This window comes from Mytilus trossulus, chromosome 4, assembly GCF_036588685.1.
Source record: "Mytilus trossulus isolate FHL-02 chromosome 4, PNRI_Mtr1.1.1.hap1, whole genome shotgun sequence".
Lineage (NCBI taxonomy): Eukaryota > Metazoa > Mollusca > Bivalvia > Mytilida > Mytilidae > Mytilus > Mytilus trossulus.
The window spans coordinates 38,688,862-38,716,551 of record NC_086376.1 but is presented as its reverse complement, the minus strand read 5'-3'; the positions used below and the strand labels follow the sequence as shown (position 1 = coordinate 38,716,551).

General features: G+C 31.7%; 1 protein-coding gene across 2 annotated transcripts; it reads left to right on the top strand.

Moving 5' to 3' along the window:
- The first annotated feature begins 82 nt into the window (after positions 1–82).
- LOC134713910 (uncharacterized) lies at positions 83–18,341 on the top strand. 2 transcript variants are annotated; one of them, XM_063575192.1, is made up of 6 exons: positions 83–237; positions 1,900–2,065; positions 4,632–4,708; positions 8,428–8,508; positions 13,612–13,626; positions 18,044–18,341. In XM_063575192.1, exons 1-6 carry the CDS (start codon positions 117–119, stop codon positions 18,280–18,282), a joined length of 699 nt encoding a protein of 232 aa, XP_063431262.1. In that variant the 5' UTR covers positions 83–116; the 3' UTR covers positions 18,283–18,341. The 2 variants fall into 2 exon arrangements, with proteins under 2 accessions (XP_063431262.1, XP_063431261.1); XM_063575191.1 differs by having other exon boundaries at positions 1,897–2,065.
- The last annotated feature ends 9,349 nt before the right edge of the window (positions 18,342–27,690 follow it).

Sequence of the window (27,690 nt, the reverse complement as noted above, 5' to 3'; positions counted from 1 at the left end):
CAAGACGTCGTGTGTCACGAAGGTTAAGGGTAGAACCAAACGTCGTAAAATGTATGCATGCATAATTAACAAAGTACATGTATAAATGATTAGCAGTTACACCAGACTCATAATTTATGTTCTTAGATATACAAGATAACATTTATAACGGAGGACGAAGTAAAGCAGTGAACAATATGTCGACAGTGAAGATAAAAGATCTGTCAATTTTTGTGACGGTGATGTTATGTACATCAGGTTAGTACTGTTTCTTAAGCTTGTATCTTCTTAAATTGAATTTTGGTCACATTCAGTTACTTTTAAACTTTACCGATTCGATTTGTTTTTTTGGACAGTTAAGCTGCCTTATGCTAGCACTGTAAGCCCTTGAAAACCTTAATAAATTATAAATTAATTTGCTTTAATAGTCAATTCACTGAATAAATATAAATGTACAATAAACGAATGTTTAATGTTTGTCCTCTCAAATCTAAAAAAAAAAATGATGCTGCCACATAATTACATTTCCCTTGTTTTATTTGGTTAATTGCCTTCAGCGCTTATAGTGCTTTGATTGTGCAACTTTGGCGTTTTAAATTCGTAACAAATATAACAAGCTTTGAAAAATTATAAAACTAAAGATTAAACAGAATAGTTTTCCATATTTTTTTTAAATTTTTTTGTGGACTGGTTTTCATTTGTTGCTGTTTATCATATTTGGTAGTTTGTTCCATTAATTTGTAAATAAATCAAGCCGTTTGCTTTTCAATTTGCTTTTGATTTGTCCTATTTGGTCGTTTAAAGCTGACTGTGCGGTATAGGGTTTGCTCAAGGTAGAAGGACATATGGTTGACAGGACGCACAGGTATCACATTGGCAATCATTCCACAGTATCATATCAATAAACTCTTCACAATAATGTTGACTACTACGATGAAAAATGTGAATTCAAAATGTGGTCATTACTGTATAAGTATTCTAGTGCACTAGTCAGTATTGCATAAACTCAAAAGTTTTGAAACTATATGCACCGACATGGTATCATTTCCCGCTCTAATTGTTATCTAGAGATATCATTAATCTACATATATGTGTAAGGAACCACCGGAACACAATTTTTCAATAAACTTGTACATGTAGTACGCCTTCAACAACATTTTTCAGATTTTTTAATTATCTACTTTTTAAATTTGGATTTTCAATCAAATAAACAGATACATGAATGGTTTGAGTAGCGCTAATCAAATCAAAGACATTCGTGTATTTTGCCCTCAATTCCGATGTGCTCTGTTGCTTGGAATACAGTATGATTTAGACATGTTGTGTCTTGTAAGACAGTTATTGCTTTACATTTAAAAATTGTTATATTATATATGTATTCAAATGTAAAAACAAAGAGCCTGTCACTTGTTTAAGACTTATATTTGATTCGGGTTCTCTCCCCAAATGAACTTCTTTCAGCTGAAATTTATCATTAGAAGTAAATTATACAATAAATAGTTACAGGTACCATACACATTCCTGTCCATACATGTATTTTGTCTAGATTCGTGTAAAATTACATTTTGTGTATTTGTCATTTGCAAAGGCTAAAATGTTGGCTTGATGTATAATAAAAATTGTGGGTTTTTTACTGTTCATCACACAACTAATGAAATTAATTTGACTTTCGATTGGTTTGAAAAGTAAAATCACAAAAATACTTTTGGTTTAAACATGGTTTTAAAGCTACTTAAACCTCTCACTTGTATGACAGTCGCATCAAATTACATTATATTGACAACCATGTGTGTACAAAACAAACAGACATTAAAAGGAACTGAAATTTTTAGTGTGAATAAGATTGGATGTGTTTGTTTTGATAACTGATTCATTATTGAGAATTGTTGATTGTTTACTTTGACTTTATTGTTTTAGCAGTAAGTGGGTTCTGCCGGTTCCCGTGTCCTATCCAGGAGAGGACGTTTACCAATGAATTTGCAGATTTGTTTGCACCTAATCCATTCGCAGTGCAGGTATTGAATGGGTCTGAAGTACTCTCAGAGGAAAACTGCATAGAAAGAGACGGACAGTTTTCTCTCACCATGTACGTATATTATCTGATAAAGTATAACACAGTAATAAAATATATCTTTTTCAAATTAGATTCGATTGGCTGTCTTCTTATTACAGCGTAAGGGCTATATATGTTGCTTATGATAAAACTCATTGAAGATATCAGGCTTAGAAACTGGTTTGCTCGAATCAGAACAATTGCAAAGCTGGTGATTAATAGTGTGGAACATTAACAACAAAGATTTGATATGTTTAATTGATCAAACAATTGCGATACCAGAATCATACCTTACCATGTGTTCGTGATGCAGTAAAACTAAACCAGACACAAGTTGTTTCCCTTTTCCTTTTTCCTTTTTCGATATTCAAATTTTGAAAAATATTATAAGTCCAAACTGATTTTTTTCCCTAAAATTTTTTTCACCAATTTTTTTTTCTCAAAATTTTTATTCGTCAAAACTTTTTTTTTCTCATTTTTTTTAAACACTTTTTTGGATTCGAGCGTCACTGATGAGTCTTTTGTAGACGAAACGCGCATCTGGCGTATATTCAAAATTTAGCTGGTATCTATGATGAGTTTATTTCCTCAAATTTTTTTTCCTCAAAAGTCGTTTTTCGTTTCCTATTTCCTTTTTCGATTTTTATTTCCTTGTTTGGTTTCTTTTTCCTTATTCGGTTTCTATTTCCTTATTCGATTTTCATTTCCTTTTTCAGTTTCTTTTTCCTTATTCGGTTTCTATTTCCTTATTTGATATTCATTTCCTTATTTGCTTCATATTTACTTATTCGATATTCATTTCCTTTTTCGTTTTCTTTTTCCTTATTCGATTTTAATTTCCTTATTCCGTTTCTTTTTTTTTCTTTTTCTATATTGAAATCTTGAAAATTATCCAAACTGAATTTTTTTTCCCTTAAAATTTGTTTCTCAAATTTTATTCCCTCCTTTTTCGTTTCCTTTTTCGTTTTTTATTTCCTTTTTGGATCTTTATTTCCTTATTTAGTTTCTTTTTCCTTATTCGATTTTCATTTCCTTATTCGGTTTCTTTTTCCTTATTTAATTTTCATTTCCTTATTCACTTTCTATTTACTTATTCGATATTCATTTCCTTATTAAGTTTCTTTTTCCTTATTCGATTTTCATTTTCTTATTCGGTTTCTTTTTCCTTATTCAATTTACATTTCCTTATTCAATTTCTATTTCCTTATTTGAGTTTCATTTCCTTATTTAGTTTCTTTTTCCTTATTCGATTTTCATTTCCTTATTCAATTTATATTTCCTTATTCAATTTACATTTCCTTATTCAATTTCTATTTCCTTATTTGAGTTTCATTTCCTTATTTAGTTTCTTTTTCCTTCTTCGATTTTCATTTCCTTATTCGGTTTTCATTTCCTTATCACTTTCTATTTACTTATTCGATATTCATTTCCTTATTCAATTTCTATTTCCTTATTTGAGTTTCATTTCCTTAATAGTTTCTTTTTCCTTATTCGTTTTTCGTTTTCTTATTCGGTTTCTTTTTCCTTATTCGTTTTTCGTTTTCTTATTCGGTTTCTTTTTCCTTTTCTTCTTCCTTACTCGTTTTTTTCCTTATTCGGTTTCTATTTTCGTATTCACTTTCTATTTACTTATTCGATATTCATCTCCTTATTCAATTTACTCAACATCATCAGTGAGAAGTAGCTCGCTATTTCACTTGTTTATGGTGTTTTAATTAATTTGAAGTATCTAAGCTGACATGCGATGTAAATGGTAATGCAGTGAAGGCATACGCAGTGCAGTTTTGATTTTCGTAACCAAATTTTGAACAGTCTAAAAATATTTGCTTTTAGAACAATTTTTATGCTAATCTTCATTTCGATTCTATATTTTTGATTGCGCTTTCCATCTTAACATTTTGTGTTATATTGAAACATAGTCTGAAACACATATCTTTGATGGCTTTTATAGCGACGTGTGTTGAAACAGTGTATGTTGTATCCCTTTTTTATGTGACAGCTTTTGAATGACTCATAAAATTCACTGTCATACAGATTCATTCCTAGACTGCATCAGCGTTTAAATTCTTGAATGCTGTTCTTCAAACTCAAACTCAAAAAAGTAAATTCTCAAGTACATCAAACGAAAAGAAAACAACTGCTTAATTCCTGACTTGATACAGCCATTTCCTTATGTGAAAATATGGATTTAACATGTGTTTAAAGCAAATCAGTCATCCAAAATGTATGACGGTTGCCAAAAAATCATTTTATTGATGACAATATGAGAACAAAACAGACATAATAGGAAATATATAAAATTTAGGGATACAGAAGTCAACATTTTTTTTTATATCTAATATAAAATACTATAAAAACAAACACAGAGATATAAGACAGAAAAAAAATGTCACATACACAAAAATGAAAGTCAAGAATACAAAACATGACCATATCACAATAATTATGTTAGTAACTGTGCGGGAGATAACTCCCCAAAAATCGGGTTCTAAGGTGATTAGAAAAATTCTGTGTACAACTAAATCGAGAAAATCGCTTATGTTTAATTTCTATAATGTATCCGAGGTATTGCAATTGATTGTTTTATTGTTTATTTCAGATTTAAAGGCGAATATGTCTGTAACAAACATATTGAAATATGCAACAATGCGTTTGTTGTCTATGGAACAATTCCCCGTAAGTTTGTATACGCTTTTGGTCACATATATGTTTTTTTATAAATCAATTAGAAACATATGCTATGATAACTTTAACGAACTTTGCTTATTATCAGATATCTTTGGTAAGTTGCTTAATCCGCTCAGCGTTTTATCCTCAAGCAAATGTACAATTATCGTCAAATTAACATTGAAACTCTATCAAAGTTGACATTTGATGCATAACCAGAGACATTTTGTTGCTCTTTAAACTTCTGGTAGCTTAATCATAATGATGCCCTGATTAACAGATGATAGCGGATATGTCCTAATTACAATCATGTTCCCATTTCACGAATGTGACCTACGGAAAAAATCCTTGTTTCAAGGTTTTTACTAACACAGGCAACACGATCGGTGCCACATGTGGAGCAGGACCTGTTAACCCCTTCAGATCACATGATATCACCCCAACCAGTTTTTTTGGGGGGTTTGTGTTGTTAAGTCTTAATTTTTCTAAGTTGTGTTTTGTGTACTATTGTTTGTATGTTTGACTTTTTTTTAGCCATGGCGTTATCATGTAATTTTTCGATGTATGAGTTTAAATGTCCCTTTGGTATCGTCCACCCCTTTTTTACTGTTTTATTAATCTTGAAATATTGGTCTATCGACAGACATTAAAGTTGGAATTATGCATTTATATCACATTTTAAGATAAAATCAACTCTTGTTGAATTCAGTCTTTTTTGGTATTATGTACAGTCTAGGCTTATTCAACAATTTATGTTGCAATCAAAGATATGAAAAAAAATATAAATTGTGTACACATATTTAAACATGGTGATTGCAAATCGGCCTTATAGATAATTATGACAAAATTAAACTAAACATTTTGAATTTTGCAGTCAATATTTTTAAGACTTTTTAATCTAAGCAGCCTAAAATTGAAACAAATTCTCATAAAACATCGATCGGTTCTTGCAGAAAAAAAAAACTAACTATGAATCAACATACTGCTATCTGTCGAACTACTTCAGGCAAACAATTTCGAACTCTAATGGTGCCATATGTATATATCGATCAAATTTAGAGAAATAAAAAAAACCACACTATTAGCAGAGCTACCCGGCTGATAGGTATTTTGATACGCCTTGATCTTATTTTGTCTACATAACATATATACTCATCGTCGATGATAGAATCAAACAGTTGGAAAGGTCTCATCATATACGAAGTTCAACAGCATTTCTGATAGGTTGCAACAAATATAGCTAATGCAATGTGGTTAAAAAGACCTTTATTACAAAAGAGGACACTTATTGATTAAGTTTTGTAGTGTCATAGACACATAACTAAAGCTCAATTCGTCATCCAATCGTTTTAGTTTTCTTCAATTTTATTTTTTGAACATGACAACATTTTATAGATACTATATTTACTCGAACATGTAAAGGCTGTTAAACTTGGTTAAGAGAGACAACTCTTTAATCGGATAGTAAGCATAAGACGGCAGAACCTCCTTTTCGCGTCAATAGGTCAACTGTTGACCATTGAACCAGGGTCCTAGTATAATTTAGTAATGTGTTTGACATGGCAAGTTTCAACAATCCGTTGTTTTAACATTAACGGTACCAGTGATTTTGCACGAAGTGCACATTTTGATAAGAAAGGTCTCTCCCATGATGTTCGAGGCCAACATATCAGAAAATTGTAAGCCAAAACCAAACATAGAATAGGTCTGATGTAAATAAAACTGTTTAAGTTGAGATTTGTCCTGAACGGACGGATTCCTCTGCATGCCCTCCTATGAATAAGCTCGTTTCATGCCCAATGTCTTGTTTGTTGAACAAATATACTTTAATATAGGAAGAAAGATAAGAAGTTAGCAATATCCTTTAACTCTACTTTCCGCTATATAGATGACGTTCTTTCACTAAACAATTCAAAATTTGGTGACTATGTGGATCGCATCTATCCCATCGAATTGGAGATAAAGGATACTACAGATACAGTTAAGTCGGCTTCATATCTTGACTTACATCTAGAAATTGACAATGAGGGTCGGTTGAAGACAAAACTTTACGACAAAAGAGATGATTTCAGCTTTCCAATTGTGAACTTTCCATTTCTAAGTAGCAACATTCCAGCAGCACCTGCATACGGGGTATATATCTCCCAATTGATACGATATTCCCGTGCTTGCATTTCCTATCATGATTTTCTTGATAGAGGGTTACTGCTCACAAGGAAGCTATTAAATCAAGAGTTCCAAATGGTGAAGTTGAAATCATCCCTTCGTAAATTTTACGGACGCCATCACGAGTTGGTTGACCGTTATGGAATAACCGTTTCACAAATGATAACGGATATGTTCCTTACGTCGTAACTACAATCCCCTTCCCTTTCATGAATTTGACCTACCGAATTAGACTATTTACCGGATTTGTAATCACATAAGCAACACGACGGGTGCCGCATGTGGAGCAGGATCTGCTTACCCTTCCGGAGCACCTGAGATCACCCCTAGTTTTTGGTGGGGTTCGTGTTGTTTATTCTTTAGTTTTCTATGTTGTGTCATGTGTACTATTGTTTTTCTGTTTGTCTTTTTCATTTTTAGCCATGGCGTTGTCAGTTTGTTTTAGATTTACGAGTTTGACTGTCCCTTTGGTGTCTTTCGTCCCTCTTTTAATATAAATTGCACATACACACTTTAACACATACATACTTAAAACTTAATTTCCAAAATTTTGTTACAGCAAATTTTAATGAAACTGTATTCTTATTTGAATGCCAGTACTTGGCTGTTGACAGCCTCGAGGATTAACAGTCCACCAAATTATGGTATCGACTCAGTGATGTTTACATTTTTCTACACGAGGGGTGTATTTATAAATTAGATGTGTTTTCATGCAGCTCATGACAAGAAAAATACAAAACTTATTAAAAAAATCAAAAGCTTATAAACCAAAAAGGACAAAAGACTTTAGTTTAATGAAAGATGGGGAGGTATCACAGCTTTGCATGAGGAAGAAATGAATTATAAGCATTCACAAGTACCACAATGCTCGAAGTAACTACTAAAAATTGTTAATGAAGCTACATTCGTCTGTTAAAACGGTTAACTACTGTAATAGATATAAAATCATAAACATGTTTATGTATTCAAATAAAATTGAGAAAGGAAATGGTGAATGTGTCTAAGCGACAACCACCTGACCATAGAGCAGACAAAAGCCGAAGGCAACCAATGGGTTTTCAATGTAGCGAGAATTCCCGCACTCGTAGGTGTCCTTCAGCTGACCCCTAAAAAATATGCATACTAGTACAGTAATAATGGACGTCATACTTAACTCCAATTTATACACAAGAAACTAAAATTAAAAATCATACAAGACTAACAAAGGCCAGAGGCTCCTGACTTGGAACAGGTGCAAAATTGCGGCGGGGTTAAACATGTTTATGAGATCTCAAACCAATGTAGAAAAGTAAACGCATAACAATGCGCACATTAAAATTCAGTTCAAGAAAAGTCCGAGTCCGATGTCAAAAGATGTAACAAAAGAAAATAAATAAAATGACGATAATACATAAATAACAACAGACTACTAGCAGTTAACTGACATGCCAGCTCCAGACCTCAATTAAACTGATTGAAAGATTATGTCTTCATCATATGAATATCAGGCAGTTTACTACTGTGGTGCTATTTATCGCGTTTTGAATTGATTCTTTGGATTAATTACAAATTTTATTTTCAAGGAAAGTTTAACAGGCGGCCATCACTGTGTGAAGTATGTAAAGGTACATATAGAGTGGCTGGTCCGGGTCACATATGGAGAGGTAAATTATATGTTATATTGTTCAAATACATGGTTTACCTTTACATATTTGTATTTTTTCAATGTGAGTGATATAGTTCACCTTTAACATAACTCTTTGATATTTCAATGTAAATGGTGCAATATGCGCAATTGTTTCTCCATAGGCCGTTATGGTAACGTTTTCTTCTGTTGCTCAGCCCATATCGTAAACTTGTATATGTATGATGGCTTGTTTCGAAGCTGAGACATTTTTACATATGTGGTTAAATTTTCGGGGTAAGAAGTGTGATTCATTTTTCCGTAATTTAGCAAACCCCGAGTATCCTTTTGCGATGTGGCTCCTCATGGTAAAAAATCCCAATTTTAACACAATAATTTCTTTGAAATTTTAATACTTTGAACACATTTCATAGCTCCATGGTTTTTAAACATTTATTCTGTGTTCCTTTAATTTCCAAATTAACACTTATGGTTCAGCTCAGTCATTTGTTTATCATAGAAATGTGTCAAATATCATTACACAGAGATGTTTTGTTTACACGTGACTTTTGTGTTCCTCATTTCAAGGCGCATTAGGGGTATTGTCCCAAATATAAAAATTTAAAAGAAAATATAATATCAGGGATAAAAGTAAAACATTGACAACCATTTTTATTTGGAAGAAAAAATAGCAAGTTCAAAAATTCACAATGGATAAGTATGGTCTGCACGTTTTCCAAATTCATGACGATTGTTTGTCAAACGGTATTGTTCAATAGTTATCAAAGGTACCAGGCTTATAATGTATGACGCTAGACGCGTGTTTCGTTTTCATAAAACACATCAGTGACGTTTAGACTAAAATATTTAGCAAGCGAAACAAGTACAAAGTTAAAGAGCATTGATAACTCAAAATTCCATAAAATATGCTAAAACGCCTACGGTTATCTATCAGCGCTATCAAATCACATCTAAATAATGAATACACACTGTAAGTATACTAGATACAACGTAAGCGATATAACCTTCTGTAAATAAATAAACGAAACAAGAATGATGACCCGTCGTCATTCCCTGATACAAGCATTACTTTTGAAATATCTAACTCTTTATTTAGAAGATCTTAAATGCTCTTCAACTTTGTACTTGTTTGGCTTTATAAATATTTTGAAATGAGCGTTTCTGATGAGTCTTATGTAGACGAAACGCGCTTCTTGCGTACTAAATTACAATCCTGGTACATTTAATAACTATTTACGCCACTGGGTCGATGCCACTGCTAGTGGACGTTTCGTCCCCGAGGGTATTACCTACAATTGTCAACATTTCGGTGATGACATGAATATCAATAATGTGGTCATTTTGATAAATTTCCTGTAAACAAAACTTTTAATTTTCCGAAAAACTAAGGATTTTCTTATTCCAGGCATGAATCACCTTATCCGTATTTGGCACTACTTTTTGGAATTTTGAATCCTCAATGCTCTTCAATTTTGTACTTGTTTGGCCCTATAAATATTTTGATATGAGCGTCACTGATGTCTCTTATGTAGACGAAACTAAATTATAATCCTGGTATATTTGATAACTAACAAAAAGCTGTATGCAACATGACCATTAGATCTGTCAATTTTCGTTAGCATTGCCGACCTTAATACCAACAACAGGTTTATAAAAATGTTCTATCAATGCAGGCAATTTTTTTTTATATTTCTTGGAAAGAACTGCCGTGTTTTCCCAGCGAAACAAAAACAGAAATTTCACATGTGAAATTAACTAGGTTATGTCATTCCTCTAACGTCATACTACAATAGTTGTTGTCAATACGCTGTCGATGACGTCGTATCAAGGCAAATTGTAAATACGAAAAAAAAGATATAGTTTCTTACATTTTTTACTTTTATCTAATTTTAAAGCCAATTAAAAATGCAATGGAAGAATAAAAAAAATAAAATATGGAGAACACATTCAACTCGTGGCCGATCAACCATGATAATTAACTCATGCACTTCACGCATTTGGGAATTATCGCTATATTTGAATGCTTTTATGCGTTATTCTATAAATTATACACTGCATAGAACGACTACAACCTCTGTCCGCGCATTCCTCAATAAAAAAGATAAAAAAACAAATTAACAACCGAAACTTCAGATAAAGGAGTAGGTCCGGTAAGGATCGATTTTTGCCTCAAATTTCAGGTTCATCTGACGAAAGATGTTGACCACTTTTTAAACACTTTAGTGTCTATTTTATTTGATTCAATAGACCACTTTCGAGTTCATCCGTCACCGGCAAAAACTCGTCGATTATGCACGCCTTTATGACGTCATTTACCAGATAGAGGTGGTCGCCTGTATCCCTGCACTATTTACGTTCATCAAGCGTCTTAGTTTTCGTCTTTGTGCAGGATAAACTAGAAATAATGGTTGCTCTGTATGTACTTTCTGACAATTCCCTAATGACAGCAGTGTTGATTGTCAATTTTGAGAATTCAATTTGCCGAATAATTCGTACGATATAGAATTATAGTTTTCCAACCACTCGCTCAACATTGAAAAGGAAGTGACGACGCCCCTAAACGCACAAATGACGGTGATTAAGGCGCGTATAATTGACGAGTTTTTTCCGGTGACGGATGAACTCGAAAGTGGCCTATTAATTTATGTAAAAAATTCTAACTTATTGAGTTATTAAAAATGCTCCGATTCAAGCTCAAATATAAAAAATCTACCAAATATGCCGGAAAATGTCACTTTTAAGATGGTTTTTGTCCAAAAAAAAAAAGTGGCCACATCCGTGTTCATCCTCAACCTTTATATATGCTATGTATTATCATCACATACAACTTAAATTTAAATATTCTAGATGAACACGAATGTGGCCACTTTCGTTTTACACGGAAACCGTCTAAAATTTAACCAAAATGCTAGAATGGTGAAGATTTCTGTAATTTAGCATGACTTGATGGTGCTAGTATTCGATATTTGTACATCGTATTGTCAAAAACAGCTCATATTTATGTAGCAAATGTAATCTACTGTCCAATAAATAAGTAAACGTATACATTTTAACAATTTGTAAAACTGCTATATTTTGGGGCCAAAAAGGGGTCTTACTTTTGGTTAATATCTCTAAAACCAAAGCATTTAGAGCAAATCTGATATTGTTAAATTGTTTGTTATGTCAAGATCTTTCTGCTTTTCAATTTTCAGACAAATTGGACAACCCGATATTGGGTTGCTGCCCCCGAATTAGTAATTTTAAGGCAATTTTGTAGTTTTTGGTTATTATCTTGAATAATATTATAGGTAGAGATAGACTGTCAAAGCAATAATGTTCAGCAAAGTAAGATATATAAATAAGTCAACATGATCAAAATTGTCCGTTGACCCATTAAGGAGTTATTGCCCTTATTAGTTTATTTTGAACCATTTTTCTCAAATTTAAGTAATCTTTTAGAAACATCTTCTCTTCTTAAAATTACTTGAACAAATTATGCAAAAACTGGCAACCATTATCATGAGGGTAGGTAGTTTAAAAAATGTGTCCGATGTCCTGACCAACCAACCAAGATGGATGCTATGGCTAAAAGAGGGACGAAAGATACCAAAGGGACAGTCAAACTCATAAATCTAAAACAAACTGACAACGCCATGGCTAAAAATGAAAAAGACAAACAGAAAAACAATAGTACACATGACACAACATAGAAAACTAAAGAATAAACAACACGAACCCCACCAAAAACTAGGGGTGATCTCAGGTGCTCCGGAAGGGTAGAACTAACATTATGCTAAAACTAACATAAGGGTAAAATTAAGGTTTTAGCTTATATCTGTAAAACAATTTAGAGCAAATCTGTCAGGATAAAATTGTTAATCATGTCAAAATCTATCTGCCCTGTACTTTTTAGACAAATCGGACAACCCGATATTGGGTTGCTGTCCCCGAATTAGTAATTTTAAGGATTTTTTGGCAGCTTTTGGTTATTATCTTGCATATTATTATGGAGAGAGATAAACTGTAAAAAGCAATCATGTTCAGCAAAGTAAGATCTACAAAGAAGTCAACATGACCAAAATTGTCAGTTTACACATTAAGGAGTTATTGCCCTTTGAAGTCTAATTTTAATCATTTTTCCAAATTTTAAGTAATCTTTTAAAGAAATCTCTCCGGAAACTTCTCGGACAAATTTAACCAAACTTGGTAACCATCACCTTGAGGGTATGTTGTTTTAATAATGTGTCGAATGACCTCGTCCACGAAATAAAGATGGCTGACATGGCTTAAAATAGTACATAAGGGGTAAAATGCAATTTTTGGCTAATATCTCTAAATTCAAAGCATTAAGAGCAAATCTCATTCATTTAAATATATTCATTAAGCCAAGATCTAACTGGCCCGAGATTTCCAGACACATCAGGCAACCCGTTGTTTGGTTCCTTCCCCTGAATTGGTAATTTTAAGACAATTTTGCAGTTTTTAGTTATTATCTTGAATATTATCTTAGATTAAGATAAACTGTAAACAACAATTATATAAAGCAAAATAAGTTCTACAAATAAGTCAGCTTGACCAAAACGGGCAATTAACCCCTTAAGGAGTAATTGCTCTTTATAGTAAATTTTTAAACAAGTTTTGTAAATTGTGTAAATTGTGTAAACTTTTACAAAATATTTTCCTTTGAAACTGCTGATCAAAGTTCATAATAGATAGAGAAAATTGCAAGCAGCAAGAATGTTCAGTAAAGTATGATTGACAAACACATCATCATCACCAAAACATAATTTTCTCATGAATGCTATTCTCATCTATTTTCTATGTCCTCTGCTTAGTATGATCATAGACCAATGTGAGCGACACAGTCTCTTTAGAGCCTTTAGTTCTAGTTATCATTTGTAATTTGTTATTCATACATCCATCGACTATATTCCAAATAGTCCACTGCACATATTATTAGGATTACATTAAAGATAGATTGATATCTATTTTCAGATTAAAAAATAACACTGTTTTGGTCGCACCCCTCTGTTCGTCCATAACGACAATGTTGTTGATTTCAACTTTATATGTCATTGGAGATTTAAACGATTCAACATTTTTAGCAATTAAACTTATTAACAGTTTTCTTATGTTTTAGCCAAAGACGCTAGCAGTGAGTATGTTTTAGAGATTTAAAAGTAGTGCTAACTTGTTTCATGGTATGTTATGCAAGAGGTATAATTTGAAGTTTTTATGCCCTTACTTCCGAACGTCATTTGTGATCCATATTTATTAGATCTTTGCTTATACATCAGGGAACACGTAAACAAAAGTGCATATTGATCTAAAGAGTATAAAAAAGACCTTTCCAGCGAGTAGACAATTACATAATATACCTTCTATTGTTTTGTTTTGTAAGCAGGTTTTGTAGTTTATATTATTTTCTGAATCTTTGCGAGTCACCTGATCATCATCTCATATAAGCGCCATCTTCGGGCAGCTAGATCAGTTGTCTTCGACAGCAAAATATCGGTTTAGATCTTTGATTAAATGTGAAAATATAGTAAAAATGTAATTCATTTCATCTTAAGGAATACAAGTTATTTCGTGATTAAACTTTTTTTGCTTTTGAAATAACACTTTTTGATCTTTGCAATTTCGTTAAAAAAATGGAGATAACTCAGATGATGTAAATTTAATGAAACACTAGAACATACCCGTGATATCGCGGGTCCGTGACTGAATTACGGTATATAACTATGCGCAAGCCTTATTTTAGTATAAGTTTTGTCATCTGATAAAGTCATGCCGATTATAAGATACCGTGACAGTTTTTCTCTGCTTTCAAATCTTTCTGTTTGAACCCGTCGAACTGGAACTTATCAATTATTGGTAATATTAATTATTTGGAAAACAAAAGGTCCTGGAATGGAGTATTTTTTAATCAACAACTTTGTCCTATATTAGTTATAAATAAAGCTGAATATTTTGATTCGCTGTTTTACGTCATGTATGCTCCTCATTTTTAGTCTTGTTATCTTAGAAAGTCTTACTGATTAAAATACTACAATAGGTAGCTATTTGACAATTTAGTAGTGTCAACCCTGTGATTATGACCCGTGTATATAGCATTTTAACCCTGAATACACCGTTTGGTGGTGCGCCTGTCAGATGCGGAACGTACAGATTAGGTAATAGGTAACAGGTGAATATACTATTGGTATCGGTATCGGATTCAACCCGGAACTTCTTAATTATTGGCAATATTAATTACGTGGAAAACAAAAGGGCCTGGAGTTGTGTAATTTTCAATCTACACCTTTGTACTATATTAGTGATATATAAAGTTGAATTCTTTGATTCGCCGTTTTTACGTGATGACGGCTGAAAAATTGGACTTCGTAATTTTAGTATCATAGATATTTAGCGGATGTACCCATTTTTTCAATACAAGGGCACATGTGCTATGATATAATTTTTTTTTTATTTCTCAAAGGACATTATAAGAGTTATTTTTTTTATCATCCTGAAATTCTATTTGTTTATACAAAATCTGACAATCTTAATACGCAAAAACCTCCGGACACATTCTTAGTAGTATAAATTTGAAAAGATTTTGGCAAATAATGAAAATTTCTATTTTCTTAACCATGACAGATCACTATTGAAAAGGTAATTTAAGGAAGTGTGCTACTCAGTTTCAAAATAAATAACTTTCCTGAACACTATTTTATATTGATAGGGGATTATATAAGGAATCAAAACAGCAACAAATAAAATATAGAGAACATTGTGCTTGTTTTCGAGGTATTAGCCATTGAAATTTTGGCGGGAAAATGTTCTCTCTTGATTTTTAAAGTTAAAGCTCTAAATAACTGTTAAAAAATAAATAAGATTTATAAGACTTTCACAAATGTCTTATAATTATACATTCAAAAAATTCCTAAAAAGAAAAATGGGGGTCAATGGGATTTTTTTTAAGGCATTTGAATGTACAAAAACCTGAGGATTTCGAATATCTGACAAAAATTCCAATTATGACAAGCGAACATCGATGAAATCCAATTTATTGGTGATTATTTTGTAATAAAAATAAAGCAAATAACACTATAGATGTATTTTTTTTTAAACAATATTTTTTAAATAAATCAATAAATGACGATATAATACAACGAAATAGATTTAGGAATTCAGAAACATGGAAATTTACTTTTTACAAATATGTCTCTTTTTACGCAGACAATACACTTGTTGAACAATTATACATAAGTATAGTGACGAGCACGCTCTGCAATAAATATAGTGTGGAAAAGTGAAAAATACAATAGAGAAAAACAAAGTAAACAAGAAATTTTGTAATATGTACAGTGTGAAATGAAAACTAGCAAAATATATGTAAAAGTATGGTCTGCAGTTGTGGATCCCGGATTTTTAAAGGGAGAGGGGAGCACATTAATAATAATGCATATGATACGTTGTGCTAACTAATAATTTAGTAACTCCTGTGATTCTTCATATACATTAAATGATATCTCAACTAGCTGTTTTGCTAAAAAAAGGTGACATATTTGAATTTGCTTGACCAAGGAATAAACTTCGAATTTAGTTTGATAGTAAATTTATATCCAGTGGTTAAGAGCGGAGTCTCAAATTATAAATGCTTTTTATACTACATGGATTACATATACAGGAAAAACGTAAACAAGTTACGTTTCCCCGCTCCGTTAGAACTCTCCATCTTTTAATAATGGTTATTTTCGTTTAATATTACAAACGAACAGAAAAGCAAGTTATTAATTCAATCCCAGGTTATGTTCTCGCTGCATGTATTTGTCAACGAGATCATAATGTTTCGTAATTGAACGAACTAGAACAGGATATTTGTTTTAGACCATTATGCAGCAAAATTAAAGAAACCGCTTTTGAAAAGTTAAAGGGACGACATAAGTACGGGGCGCCGAATGGGACTCTTGCGGTTTTGTACAAAATTCAATTCTGTCATAACAAAATCATTTTTGTCTTACAAAACTATGTGCTACAGACTTGTTTTGTGAGAACTTCAATTTTGTGATGACAAAATTCATTTGTGTAGACAAAATTCATTTGTGTAGACAAAATTCATTTTTGTAGACAAAATTCATATTTGTCATGACAAAAGTCAATTTTGTGTAAAAAGGTATGCAGATATAAACATATTTGCATACAAAATTGACTTTTGTTACCTGATATGGAAATTAAATCACAAAAGTCAATTGTGTGAGGTAAGATTCAATTTTGTGAGACAAAATTAAGTTTTGTGGGACAAAATTGACTTTTGTGAGACAAAATTCCATTTTGTGAGACAAAATTCAATTTTGTCAATTTTGTTGAGACAAAAGTCAATTTTGTTAATTTTGTTGAGACAAAAGTCAATTTTGTTAATTTTGTTGAGACAAAAGTCAATTTTGTCAATTTTGTTGAGACAAAAATCAATTTTGTCAATTTTGTTGAGACAAAAGTCAATTTTGTTAATTTTGTTGAGACAAAAGTAAATTTTGTTGAGACAAAAGTCAATTTTGTTGAGACAAAAGTCAATTTTGTCAATTTTGTTGAGACAAAAGTCAATTTTGTCAATTTTGTTGAGACAAAAGTCAATTTTGTCAATTTTGTTGAGACAAAAGTCAATTTTGTGACGACAAAATTCATTTTTGTGACAACAAAATTCAATTTTGTAACAACAAAATTCAATTTTGTAACAACAAAATTGACTTTTATGAGACAAAATTTACTTTCGTGAGACAAAATTGACTTTCTTGAGACAAAAATCAATTTTGTTGAGACAAAAATCAATTTTGTTGAGACAAAATTCAATTTTGTCAATTTTGTTGAGACAAAATTCAATTTTGTCATTTTTGTTGAGACGAAATTCAATTTTGTCAATTTTGTCTCACATTGGTCAATTTTGTCTCACAAAAGTCAATTTTGTCTCACAAAAGTCAATTTTGTCTCACAAAGTCAATTTTGTCAATTTTGTTGAGACAAAAGTCAATTTTGTCAATTTTGTCTCACAAAAGTTAATTTTGTGTAACAAAAGTCGATTTTGTATGCAAATTAGTTCACAGAAACCAAACTAAACTAATTTGAATACAAAATTCACTTTTGTCGCCCAATTTTCAAATTAGGTAACAAAAGTCAAGTCTGTGTAACAAAAATGAATTTTGTCATGACAAAAGTGACTTTTGTCCACTGTTAGATAATTTTGTATGACAAAATTTTAAATTAGTAGTATGATACAAATTTTGTTAAACTGAACTCATTTTTGTTGAACAAAAGTCACGTTTGTCCGTACAAAATTGAATTTTGAGTACAAAACCAGAAGAGTCCCATTCGGCGCCCCGTAATAAGGGCATAACTATGAAAACAACTAATTGGTGACTTTTAAATAAAAACATTCGTAATCTGAACGTTTAAATCATACATGCAGACTGTACCTTTGGTCAAAATACAAAATGCATATTTAACGAATGTATGTTTAAGACAGTAAAAAGTACCACATGATCCTTGTATAACATGGCATGAATATAACTGAAACATCCTCATTTCTATTTCAGGGTTAGGCTGTGAAGTTCCTTCACATTGCCCGTCGACTCCTAACTCATGTACTGGTTCCGAGAAAGATATTCCAGATGCTGGCCTAAATTGTAACATTCAAAGAAAGAATAACGTTCAAAGAAATCATCGTTCTCGTAAAAGTCAAAGGCGTCACTACGGCTATAGAAATGCCAAACCTATTCGATTTAATACTAAGAAATATAGATATGCAAACGGAAATGACAGACATCATGGCTGATATTAATTTGGGTTACGAGTTATCCAAAAGATCTCACAAGAATAAAAGTACATAAAAAACAGATTTAATTTTTATTTATTTTTTTACATATATTTCATTTTTGTACATCATTTAAACCGCTAGTTTTCACGTTTAAATTCGGGGCGTTTAAGCTGACTTTGCGGTATGGGCTCATTGTTGACGGACATACAATGATCCATAGTTGTTTATTTCTGTGTCTTTTGGTCTCTTGTGGAGAGTTGCCTTCTTGGAATCACATCACATCTTCTTTTTTGAAATGTAACACATCAAAACACTTTAAATAAAACTTGTGAAAATATTTGTTCGCCTTGCTTAAAATCAGTTTAAAATATTATTATTCAATTTATCAGCAACTTTATAGATTTTCTTTGCTGTACATGTAAAGACATCTTATTTACCTGTCCTTCCATTTTGTATTGAATTCTTCTCTTTAATTTTACCCTATATAAGTTGTTGATGGAACCCTCATTTCTGTATTCTTTAATTTTACCCTATATAAGTTGTTGATGGAACCCTCATTTCTGTATTCTTTAATTTTACCCTATATAAGTTGTTGATGGAACCCTCATTTCTGTATTCTTTAATTTTACCCTATATAAGTTGTTGATGGAACCCTCATTTCTGTGTTCTTTAATTTTACCCTATATAAGTTGTTGATGGAACCTTCATTTATGTATTCTTTAATTTTACCCTATATAAGTTGTTGATGAGACCCTCATTTCTGTATTCTTTAATTTTACCCTATATAAGTTGTTGATGGAACCCTCATTTCTATATTCTTTAATTTTACCCTATATAAGTTGTTGATGAGACCCTCATTTCTGTATTCTTTAATTTTACCCTATATAAGTTGTTGATGAGACCCTCATTTCTGTATTCTTTAATTTTACCCTATATAAGTTGTTGATGGAACCCTCATTTCTATATTCTTTAATTTTACCCTATATAGGTTGTTGATGAGACCCTCATTTCTGTATTCTTTAATTTTACCCTATATAAGTTGTTGATGAGACCCTCATTTCTGTATTCTTTAATTTTACCCTATATAAGTTGTTGATGAGACCCTCATTTCTGTATTCTTTAATTTTACCCTATATAAGTTGTTGATGGAACCCTCATTTCTGTATTCTTTAATTTTACCCTATATAAGTTGTTGATGAGACCCTCATTTCTGTATTCTTTAATTTTACCCTATATAAGTTGTTGATGAGACCCTCATTTCTGTAGTCTTTAATTGTACCCTATATAAGTTGTTGATGAGACCCTCATTTCTGTATTCTTTAATTTTACCCTATATAAGTTGTTGATGGAACCCTCATTTCTGTATTCTTTAATTTTACCCTATATAAGTTGTTGATGAGACCCTCATTTCTGTATTCTTTAATATTACCCTATATAAGTTGTTGATGAGACCCTCATTTCTGTATTCTTTAATTTTACCCTATATAAGTTGTTGATGAGACCCTCATTTCTGTATTCTTTAATTTTACCCTATATAAGTTGTTGATGAGACCCTCATTTCTGTATTCTTTAATTTACCCTATATAAGTTGTTGATGAGACCCTCATTTCTGTATTCTTTAATTTTACCCTATATAAGTTGTTGATGAGACCCTCATTTCTGTATTCTTTAATTTACCCTATATAAGTTGTTGATGAGACCCTCATTTCTGTATTCTTTAATTTTACCCTATATAAGTTGTTGATGGAACCCTCATTTCTATATTCTTTAATTTTACCCTATATAAGTTGTTGATGAGACCCTCATTTCTGTATTCTTTAATTTTACCCTATATAAGTTGTTGATGAGACCCTCATTTCTGTATTCTTTAATTTACCCTATATAAGTTGTTGATGAGACCCTCATTTCTGTATTCTTTAATTTTACCCTATATAAGTTGTTGATGAGACCCTCATTTCTGTATTCTTTAATTTTACCCAATATAAGTTGTTGATGAGACCCTCATTTCTGTATTCTTTAATTTTACCCTATATAAGTTGTTGATGAGACCCTCATTTCTGTATTCTTTAATTTTACCCTATATAAGTTGTTGATGAGACCCTCATTTCTGTATTCTTTAATTTTACCCTATATAAGTTGTTGATGAGACCCTCATTTCTGTATTCTTTAATTTTACCCTATATAAGTTGTTGATGAGACCCTCATTTCTGTATTCTTTAATTTTACCCTATATAAGTTGTTGATGAGACCCTCATTTCTGTATTCTTTAATTTTACCCTATATAAGTTGTTGATGAAACCCTCATTTCTGTATTCTTTAATTTTACCCTATATAAGTTGTTGATGAGACCCTCATTTCTGTATTCTTTAATTTTAACCTATATAAGTTGTTGATGAGACCCTCATTTCTGTATTCTTTAATTTTACCCTATATAAGTTGTTGATGAGACCCTCATTTCTGTATTCTTTAATTTTACCCTATATAAGTTGTTGATGAGACCCTCATTTCTGTATTCTTTAATTTTACCCTATATAAGTTGTTGATGGAACCCTCATTTCTGTATTCTTTAATTTTACCCTATATAAGTTGTTGATGAGACCCTCATTTCTGTATTCTTTAATTTTACCCTATATTAGTTGTTGATGAGACCCTCATTTCAGTATTCTTTAATTTTACCCTATATAAGTTGTTGATGAGACCCTCATTTCTGTATTCTTTAATTTTACCCTATATAAGTTGTTGATGGAACCCTCATTTCTATATTCTTTAATTTTACCCTATACAAGTTGTTGATGAGACCATAATTTCTGTATTCTTTAATTTTACCCTATATAAGTTGTTGATGAGACCCTCATTTCTGTATTCTTTAATTTTACCCAATATAAGTTGTTGATGAGACCCTCATTTCTGTATTCTTTAATTTTACCCTATATAAGTTGTTGATGGAACCCTCATTTCTATATTCTTTAATTTTACCCTATATAAGTTGTTGATGAGACCCTCATTTCTGTATTCTTTAATTTTACCCTATATAAGTTGTTGATGAGACCCTCATTTCTGTATTCTTTAATTTTACCCTATATAAGTTGTTGATGAGACCCTCATTTCTGTATTCTTTAATATTACCCTATATAAGTTGTTGATGAGACCCTCATTTCTGTATTCTTTAATTTTACCCTATATAAGTTGTTGATGAGACCCTCATTTCTGTATTCTTTAATTTTACCCTATATAAGTTGTTGATGAGACCCTCATTTCTGTATTCTTTAATTTTACCCTATATAAGTTGTTGATGAGACCCTCATTTCTGTATTCTTTAATTTTACCCTATATAAGTTGTTGATGGAACCCTCATTTCTGTATTCTTTAATTTTACCCTATATAAGTTGTTGATGAGACCCTCATTTCTGTATTCTTTAATTTTAACCTATATAAGTTGTTGATGAGACCCTCATTTCTGTATTCTTTAATTTTACCCTATATAAGTTGTTGATGAGACCCTCATTTCTGTATTCTTTAATTTTACCCTATATAAGTTGTTGATGAGACCCTCATTTCTGTATTCTTTAATATTACCCTATATAAGTTGTTGATGAGACCCTCATTTCTGTATTCTTTAATTTTACCCTATATAAGTTGTTGATGAGACCCTCATTTCTGTATTCTTTAATTTTACCCTATATAAGTTGTTGATGAGACCCTCATTTCTGTATTCTTTAATTTTACCCTATATAAGTTGTTGATGAGACCCTCATTTCTGTATTCTTTAATTTTACCCTATATAAGTTGTTGATGGAACCCTCATTTCTATATTCTTTAATTTTACCCTATACAAGTTGTTGATGAGACCATAATTTCTGTATTCTTTAATTTTACCCTATATAAGTTGTTGATGAGACCCTCATTTCTGTATTCTTTAATTTTACCCTATATAAGTTGTTGATGAGACCCTCATTTCTGTATTCTTTAATTTTACCCTATATAAGTTGTTGATGAGACCCTCATTTCTGTATTCTTTAATTTTACCCTATATAAGTTGTTGATGAGACCCTCATTTCTGTATTCTTTAATTTTACCCTATATAAGTTGTTGATGAGACCCTCATTTCTGTATTCTTTAATTTTACCCTATATAAGTTGTTGATGAGACCCTCATTTCTGTATTCTTTAATTTTACCCTATATAAGTTGTTGATGAGACCCTCATTTCTGTATTCTTTAATTTTACCCTATATAAGTTGTTGATGAGACCCTCATTTCTATATTCTTTAATTTTACCCTATATAAGTTGTTGATGGAACCCTCATTTCTATATTCTTTAATTTTACCCTATATAAGTTGTTGATGAGACCCTCATTTCTGTATTCTTTAATTTTACCCTATATAAGTTGTTGATGAGACCCTCATTTCTGTATTCTTTAATATTACCCTATATAAGTTGTTGATGAGACCCTCATTTCTGTATTCTTTAATATTACCCTATATAAGTTGTTGATGAGACCCTCATTTCTGTATTCTTTAATTTTACCCTATATAAGTTGTTGATGAGACCCTCATTTCTGTATTCTTTAATTTTACCCTATATAAGTTGTTGATGAGACCCTCATTTCTGTATTCTTTAATTTTACCCTATATAAGTTGTTGATGAGACCCTCATTTCTGTATTCTTTAATTTTACCCTATATAAGTTGTTGATGAGACCCTCATTTCTATATTCTTTAATTTTACCCTATATAAGTTGTTGATGGAACCCTCATTTCTATATTCTTTAATTTTACCCTATATAAGTTGTTGATAAGACCCTCATTTCTGTATTCTTTAATTTTACCCTATATAAGTTGTTGATGAGACCCTCATTTCTGTAGTCTTTAATTTTACCCTATATTAGTTGTTGATGAGACCCTCATTTCAGTATTCTTTAATTTTACCCTATATAAGTTGTTGATGAGACCCTCATTTCTGTATTCTTTAATTTTACCCTATATAAGTTGTTGATGAGACCCTCATTTCTGTAGTCTTTAATTTTACCCTATATAAGTTGTTGATGAGACCCTCATTTCTGTATTCCTTAATATTACCCTATATCAGTTGTTGATGAGACCCTCATTTCAGTATTCTTTAATTTTACCCTATATTAGTTGTTGATGAGACCCTCATTTCAGTATTCTTTAATTTTACCCTATATAAGTTGTTGATGAGACCCTCATTTCTGTATTCTTTAATTTTACCCTATATAAGTTGTTGATGAGACCCTCATTTCTGTATTCCTTAATATTACCCTATATCAGTTGTTGATGAGACCCTCATTTCTGAATTCTTTAATTTTACCCAATATAAGTTGTTGATGAGACCCTCATTTCTGTATTCTTTAATTGTTTAGGCACTTTTTTCTATTCCCTATACTTTTTTGCCAATTAGTCTCTATGTATCATAATCTTGCAACAAATTATTCTCTATTCTTAATAGTATGGCTCTTATCATTCTCTTACTAGCGACGGGATTTTATTGTCATAGACCTTAAGATACCAGAATAGTAGTCTTATTTATAATTTAACCGATGGTTATCTATTGTCATAGACCTTAAGATACCAGAATAGTAGTCTTATCTATAACTTAACCGATGGTTATCTATTGTCATAGACCTTAAGATACCAGAATAGTAGTCTTATCTATAACTTAACCGATGGTTATCTATTGTCATAGACCTTAAGATACCAGAATAGTAGTCTTATCTATAACTTAACCGATGGTTATCTATTGTCAAAGACCTTAAGATACCAGAATAGTAGTTTTATCTATAACTTAACCGATGGTTATCTATTGTCATAAACCTTAAGATACCAGAAAAGTAGTCTTATCTATAACTTAATCGATGGTTATCTTTTTACGATTATGAAATTTGGCCAGATGGTTTAAAACAACTGCCCGATAAGGTCATTGAAAGAAAATAACATTTGGCAAAATGATTTCATATATTTTTCTGTGCTTTATCATTAAACTAATTTGGTGATTTGCTTTTCATGGTCTAACTTTTGTCTAAAATGTGTAATTATTAATACATTGATGAGTTGAGTCACTTCTAAATCAATGTTTTATAGTGTGTCTTTTTATGTCGTATTGTTACACATGTTAGGATGAAGGTTGGCACCAAATAAAACGTTTAAACCCGCTGTATTTGTTTGCACCAGTTTCCCAATTACGAACCTTTTATTTTTATGTAGCTACATTCAATTTAGTATATATCTAATTGATATGATATTCCCAGGCTTGTATTTGATATCATGATTTCCTTGATAGGGGGATGCTACTCACAAGAAATCTATTAAGCCAAGAGTTCCAAACGGTCAAGTTAAAATCATCCCTTCGATAATTTTACGGACGCCATAACGAGTTTGATGACCGTTATGGAATGTACGCGTTTCCCAGATGATATCGGATTTGTTCCTAATATCGAAACTACAATCTCGTTTTCTTCTGCCAATATGACCTACCGAATTAGAATATTTAACGGGTTTGTAAAAAAAATGAAATACACGACGGTAGGCACATGTCGAGCATTGTCTGCTTACCTTTTCGGAGCACCAGAAGTCACCCCCAGTTTTTGGTGGGGTTTATGTTGCTTGGTCTTCATTTTTCTGTGTTGTGTTTCGTTAACTACTGTTTGTATATTTCTTTTTTTCTTTTGTAGCCATGGCGTTGTCAGTTTATTTTTTTTCATCTAAGAGTTTGAATGTTACTCCAGTAAATTTCGCTCCTGTGTTGAAACATATTCGTCGTCATCTGTGAAAAAAAGATTTTCCTGAATGGTCGACCAACTTGTCTATAGAATTCTTTACTGGAAACAAACACATATAAACATTTTGCGCACAAATGAAAAAGCTAACCCAGTTAAAATCCTCCTCAGAAATGACATTGTAAAATAAACTAAACAGTTTTAATATTTGAGGTGACAAAGGGGTATATGCAGGTTAAGTGAGCATGCCAAGGCCATTGGAAGAAACCAAACAAACTCGTCATACATACCATGGTTGCGTCATATATAATTACTGAACGTAAAGCGAAGCTATATTAAATATTAAATACAGATAAATTGTATGTGAATAATGGTGAAAGGCAATCGTTCTGTATCAGCCATCAATGATGATATCGATATCAGTCAAGGTTTTATCACAATTCAATCTGCTTTACGTCCTATCATCGATATCACTCACCTCTAATCTGTATAAGTTCATGTTACATTAAAAAAAACATCTACCTGCGCAAAGTTCTTTGGATTATATTTCGATGGATTGGGTAGATATGGATGTAATATTGATATGAAGCTATCTATCTAGAGGCCCCCCCCCAAAAAAAAAAAATCATGTTCAAATAGAGTTTATCAAGTAGCGTCGGAAAGGATAATAATAATAATGGCGCCACTTTTATAGTTTTTCTTATGTTGAACTGTTGCACCACCGTCTAAGGTTCGTGATGGATTTGCGCATTCACAATAGTTTAACCCCGCCACATTATGTATGTGCCTGTCCTTAATCAGGAAAATGTAACTCGGTGTTTGTCGTTTGTTGTTCGATTTGGTTAACTATGCGGTATGGGCTTTGCTTATTGTGAAAGGCCGTCCAGTGACCTATAGTTTTTAATTTATGTGTCATTTGCTTTATTATTGAGAGTTATCACTTTGGCATCATACCACATCTTCTTTTTATATCAACACGAAATCGGTGAAATAAAGCGAAAGACCCCGCCACATTATTTATGTATGTGTCTGTCCCAAGTCAGGAGTTTGTAATTCAGTGGTTGTCGTTTGTTTATGTGTTACATATTTGTTTTTCGTTCATTTTTTTACATAGATAAGGCCGTTAGTTTTCTCGTTTGAATTGTTTTACATTATCTTATCGGAGCCGTACGATGACCTATAATTGTAAATGTTTGTGTCATTTTGTTCTTTTGTGGATATTTGTCTCATTGGCAATCATACCACATCTTCTTTTATTATATTACATGTCATACATTATGATAAAAGTGTCTATTTATGCATGCTGTATATGTCTCATAACGTGAAAATGTTTATCACAAACAAAATCTATGTAAGTTCCGATAAAAACAATATGCAAAGATTTAGCAATACAATTAAAATTGAGAATGGAAATGGGGAATGTGTCAAAGAGACAACAACCCAACCAAATAAAAAAAACCCAACAACAACAGGTCTTCAATGTAGCGAGAAATTCCCGCACCCGGAGGCGTCCTTCAGCTGGCCCATAAACAAATATATACTAGTTCAGTGATAATGAACGCCATACTAATTTCCAAATTGTACACAAAAAACTAAAATTAAAATAATACAAGACTAACAAAGGCCAGAGGCTCCTGACTTGGGACAGGCGCAAAAATGCGGCGGGGTTAAACATGTTTGTGAGATCTCAACCCTACCCCTATACATCTAACCAATGTAGAAAAGTAAACGCATAACAATACGCACATTAAAATTCAGTTCAAGAGAAGTCCGAGTCTGATGTCAGAAGATGTAACCAAAGAAAATAAACAAAATGACAATAATACATAAATAACAACAGACTACTAGCAGTTAACTGACATGCCAGCTCCAGACTTCAATTAAACTGACTGAAAGATTATGATTTCATCATATGAAGATCAGGCACAATCCTTTCCGTTAGGGGTTTATTATCATACCATCATAACATATATGAGAAGAACATAACCCGTGTCATGCCAACAACTGTTTTTAGAATAAATGAGTTTAGTTCTGACGCAAAGACCTTTTCAGTGACTCAATATTAACACCATCATATGCAATCTTTAATGACTTGACAACAGTATCGTAATTATATCCCTTCTTAATAAGTCTATTCAAAGGTTTTGTAAGTTTATGAGGTGAATAATGACACCTTTGTGCTTTATAAAGAATATTTCCATAAAAAATTGGATGTGAAATACCTGAACGTATAAGAAGTCTGTATGTTGAGCTATATTTACGAACGATGTCTTTATACCGATGATAAAATTTAGTAAATGTTTTCACTAGTTTGTGATATCAAAAACCCTGGTGTAATAATTTTTCAGTAATACATAAATTTTATGGATTTTTTTCTTGACAAACCTTTTTTTTCGCCTACGGCGAAAACAATCTATCTTTTTCGCGACAGATCGAAAACATTTTTTTTTCCTTTCAATTTTAGCATTACATATAGTGCCAGCTGAGGGTGAAACAAACTTGTTTTTTCTCAGAATCAAAAACAAATTATTTTTTCTCTCCAAAAACTGGAAACAAACTTTTTTTTGCAGAAAAATCCATAGCCCCCCCTCCCCAGAAAATCAAATGGTTGCTGTAACACTATTGAAATTTTTAAATATAATTTGTAAAGTTTATAAATGTATGTATTATTGTTAAACTACGTGACTTTCTATAT

Excerpts from the sequence above, each read along its gene's own strand:
- LOC134713910 (XM_063575191.1), top strand. The coding sequence starts at position 117 with ATGTTCTTAGATATACAAGATAACATTTATAACGGAGGACGAAGTAAA. Across the intron at positions 238-1,896 it reads GGTGATGTTATGTACATCAG|CAGTAAGTGGGTTCTGCCGG; the intron begins GTTAGTACTGTT and ends TTATTGTTTTAG. Across the intron at positions 4,709-8,427 it reads TGTCTATGGAACAATTCCCC|GAAAGTTTAACAGGCGGCCA; the intron begins GTAAGTTTGTAT and ends TTTATTTTCAAG.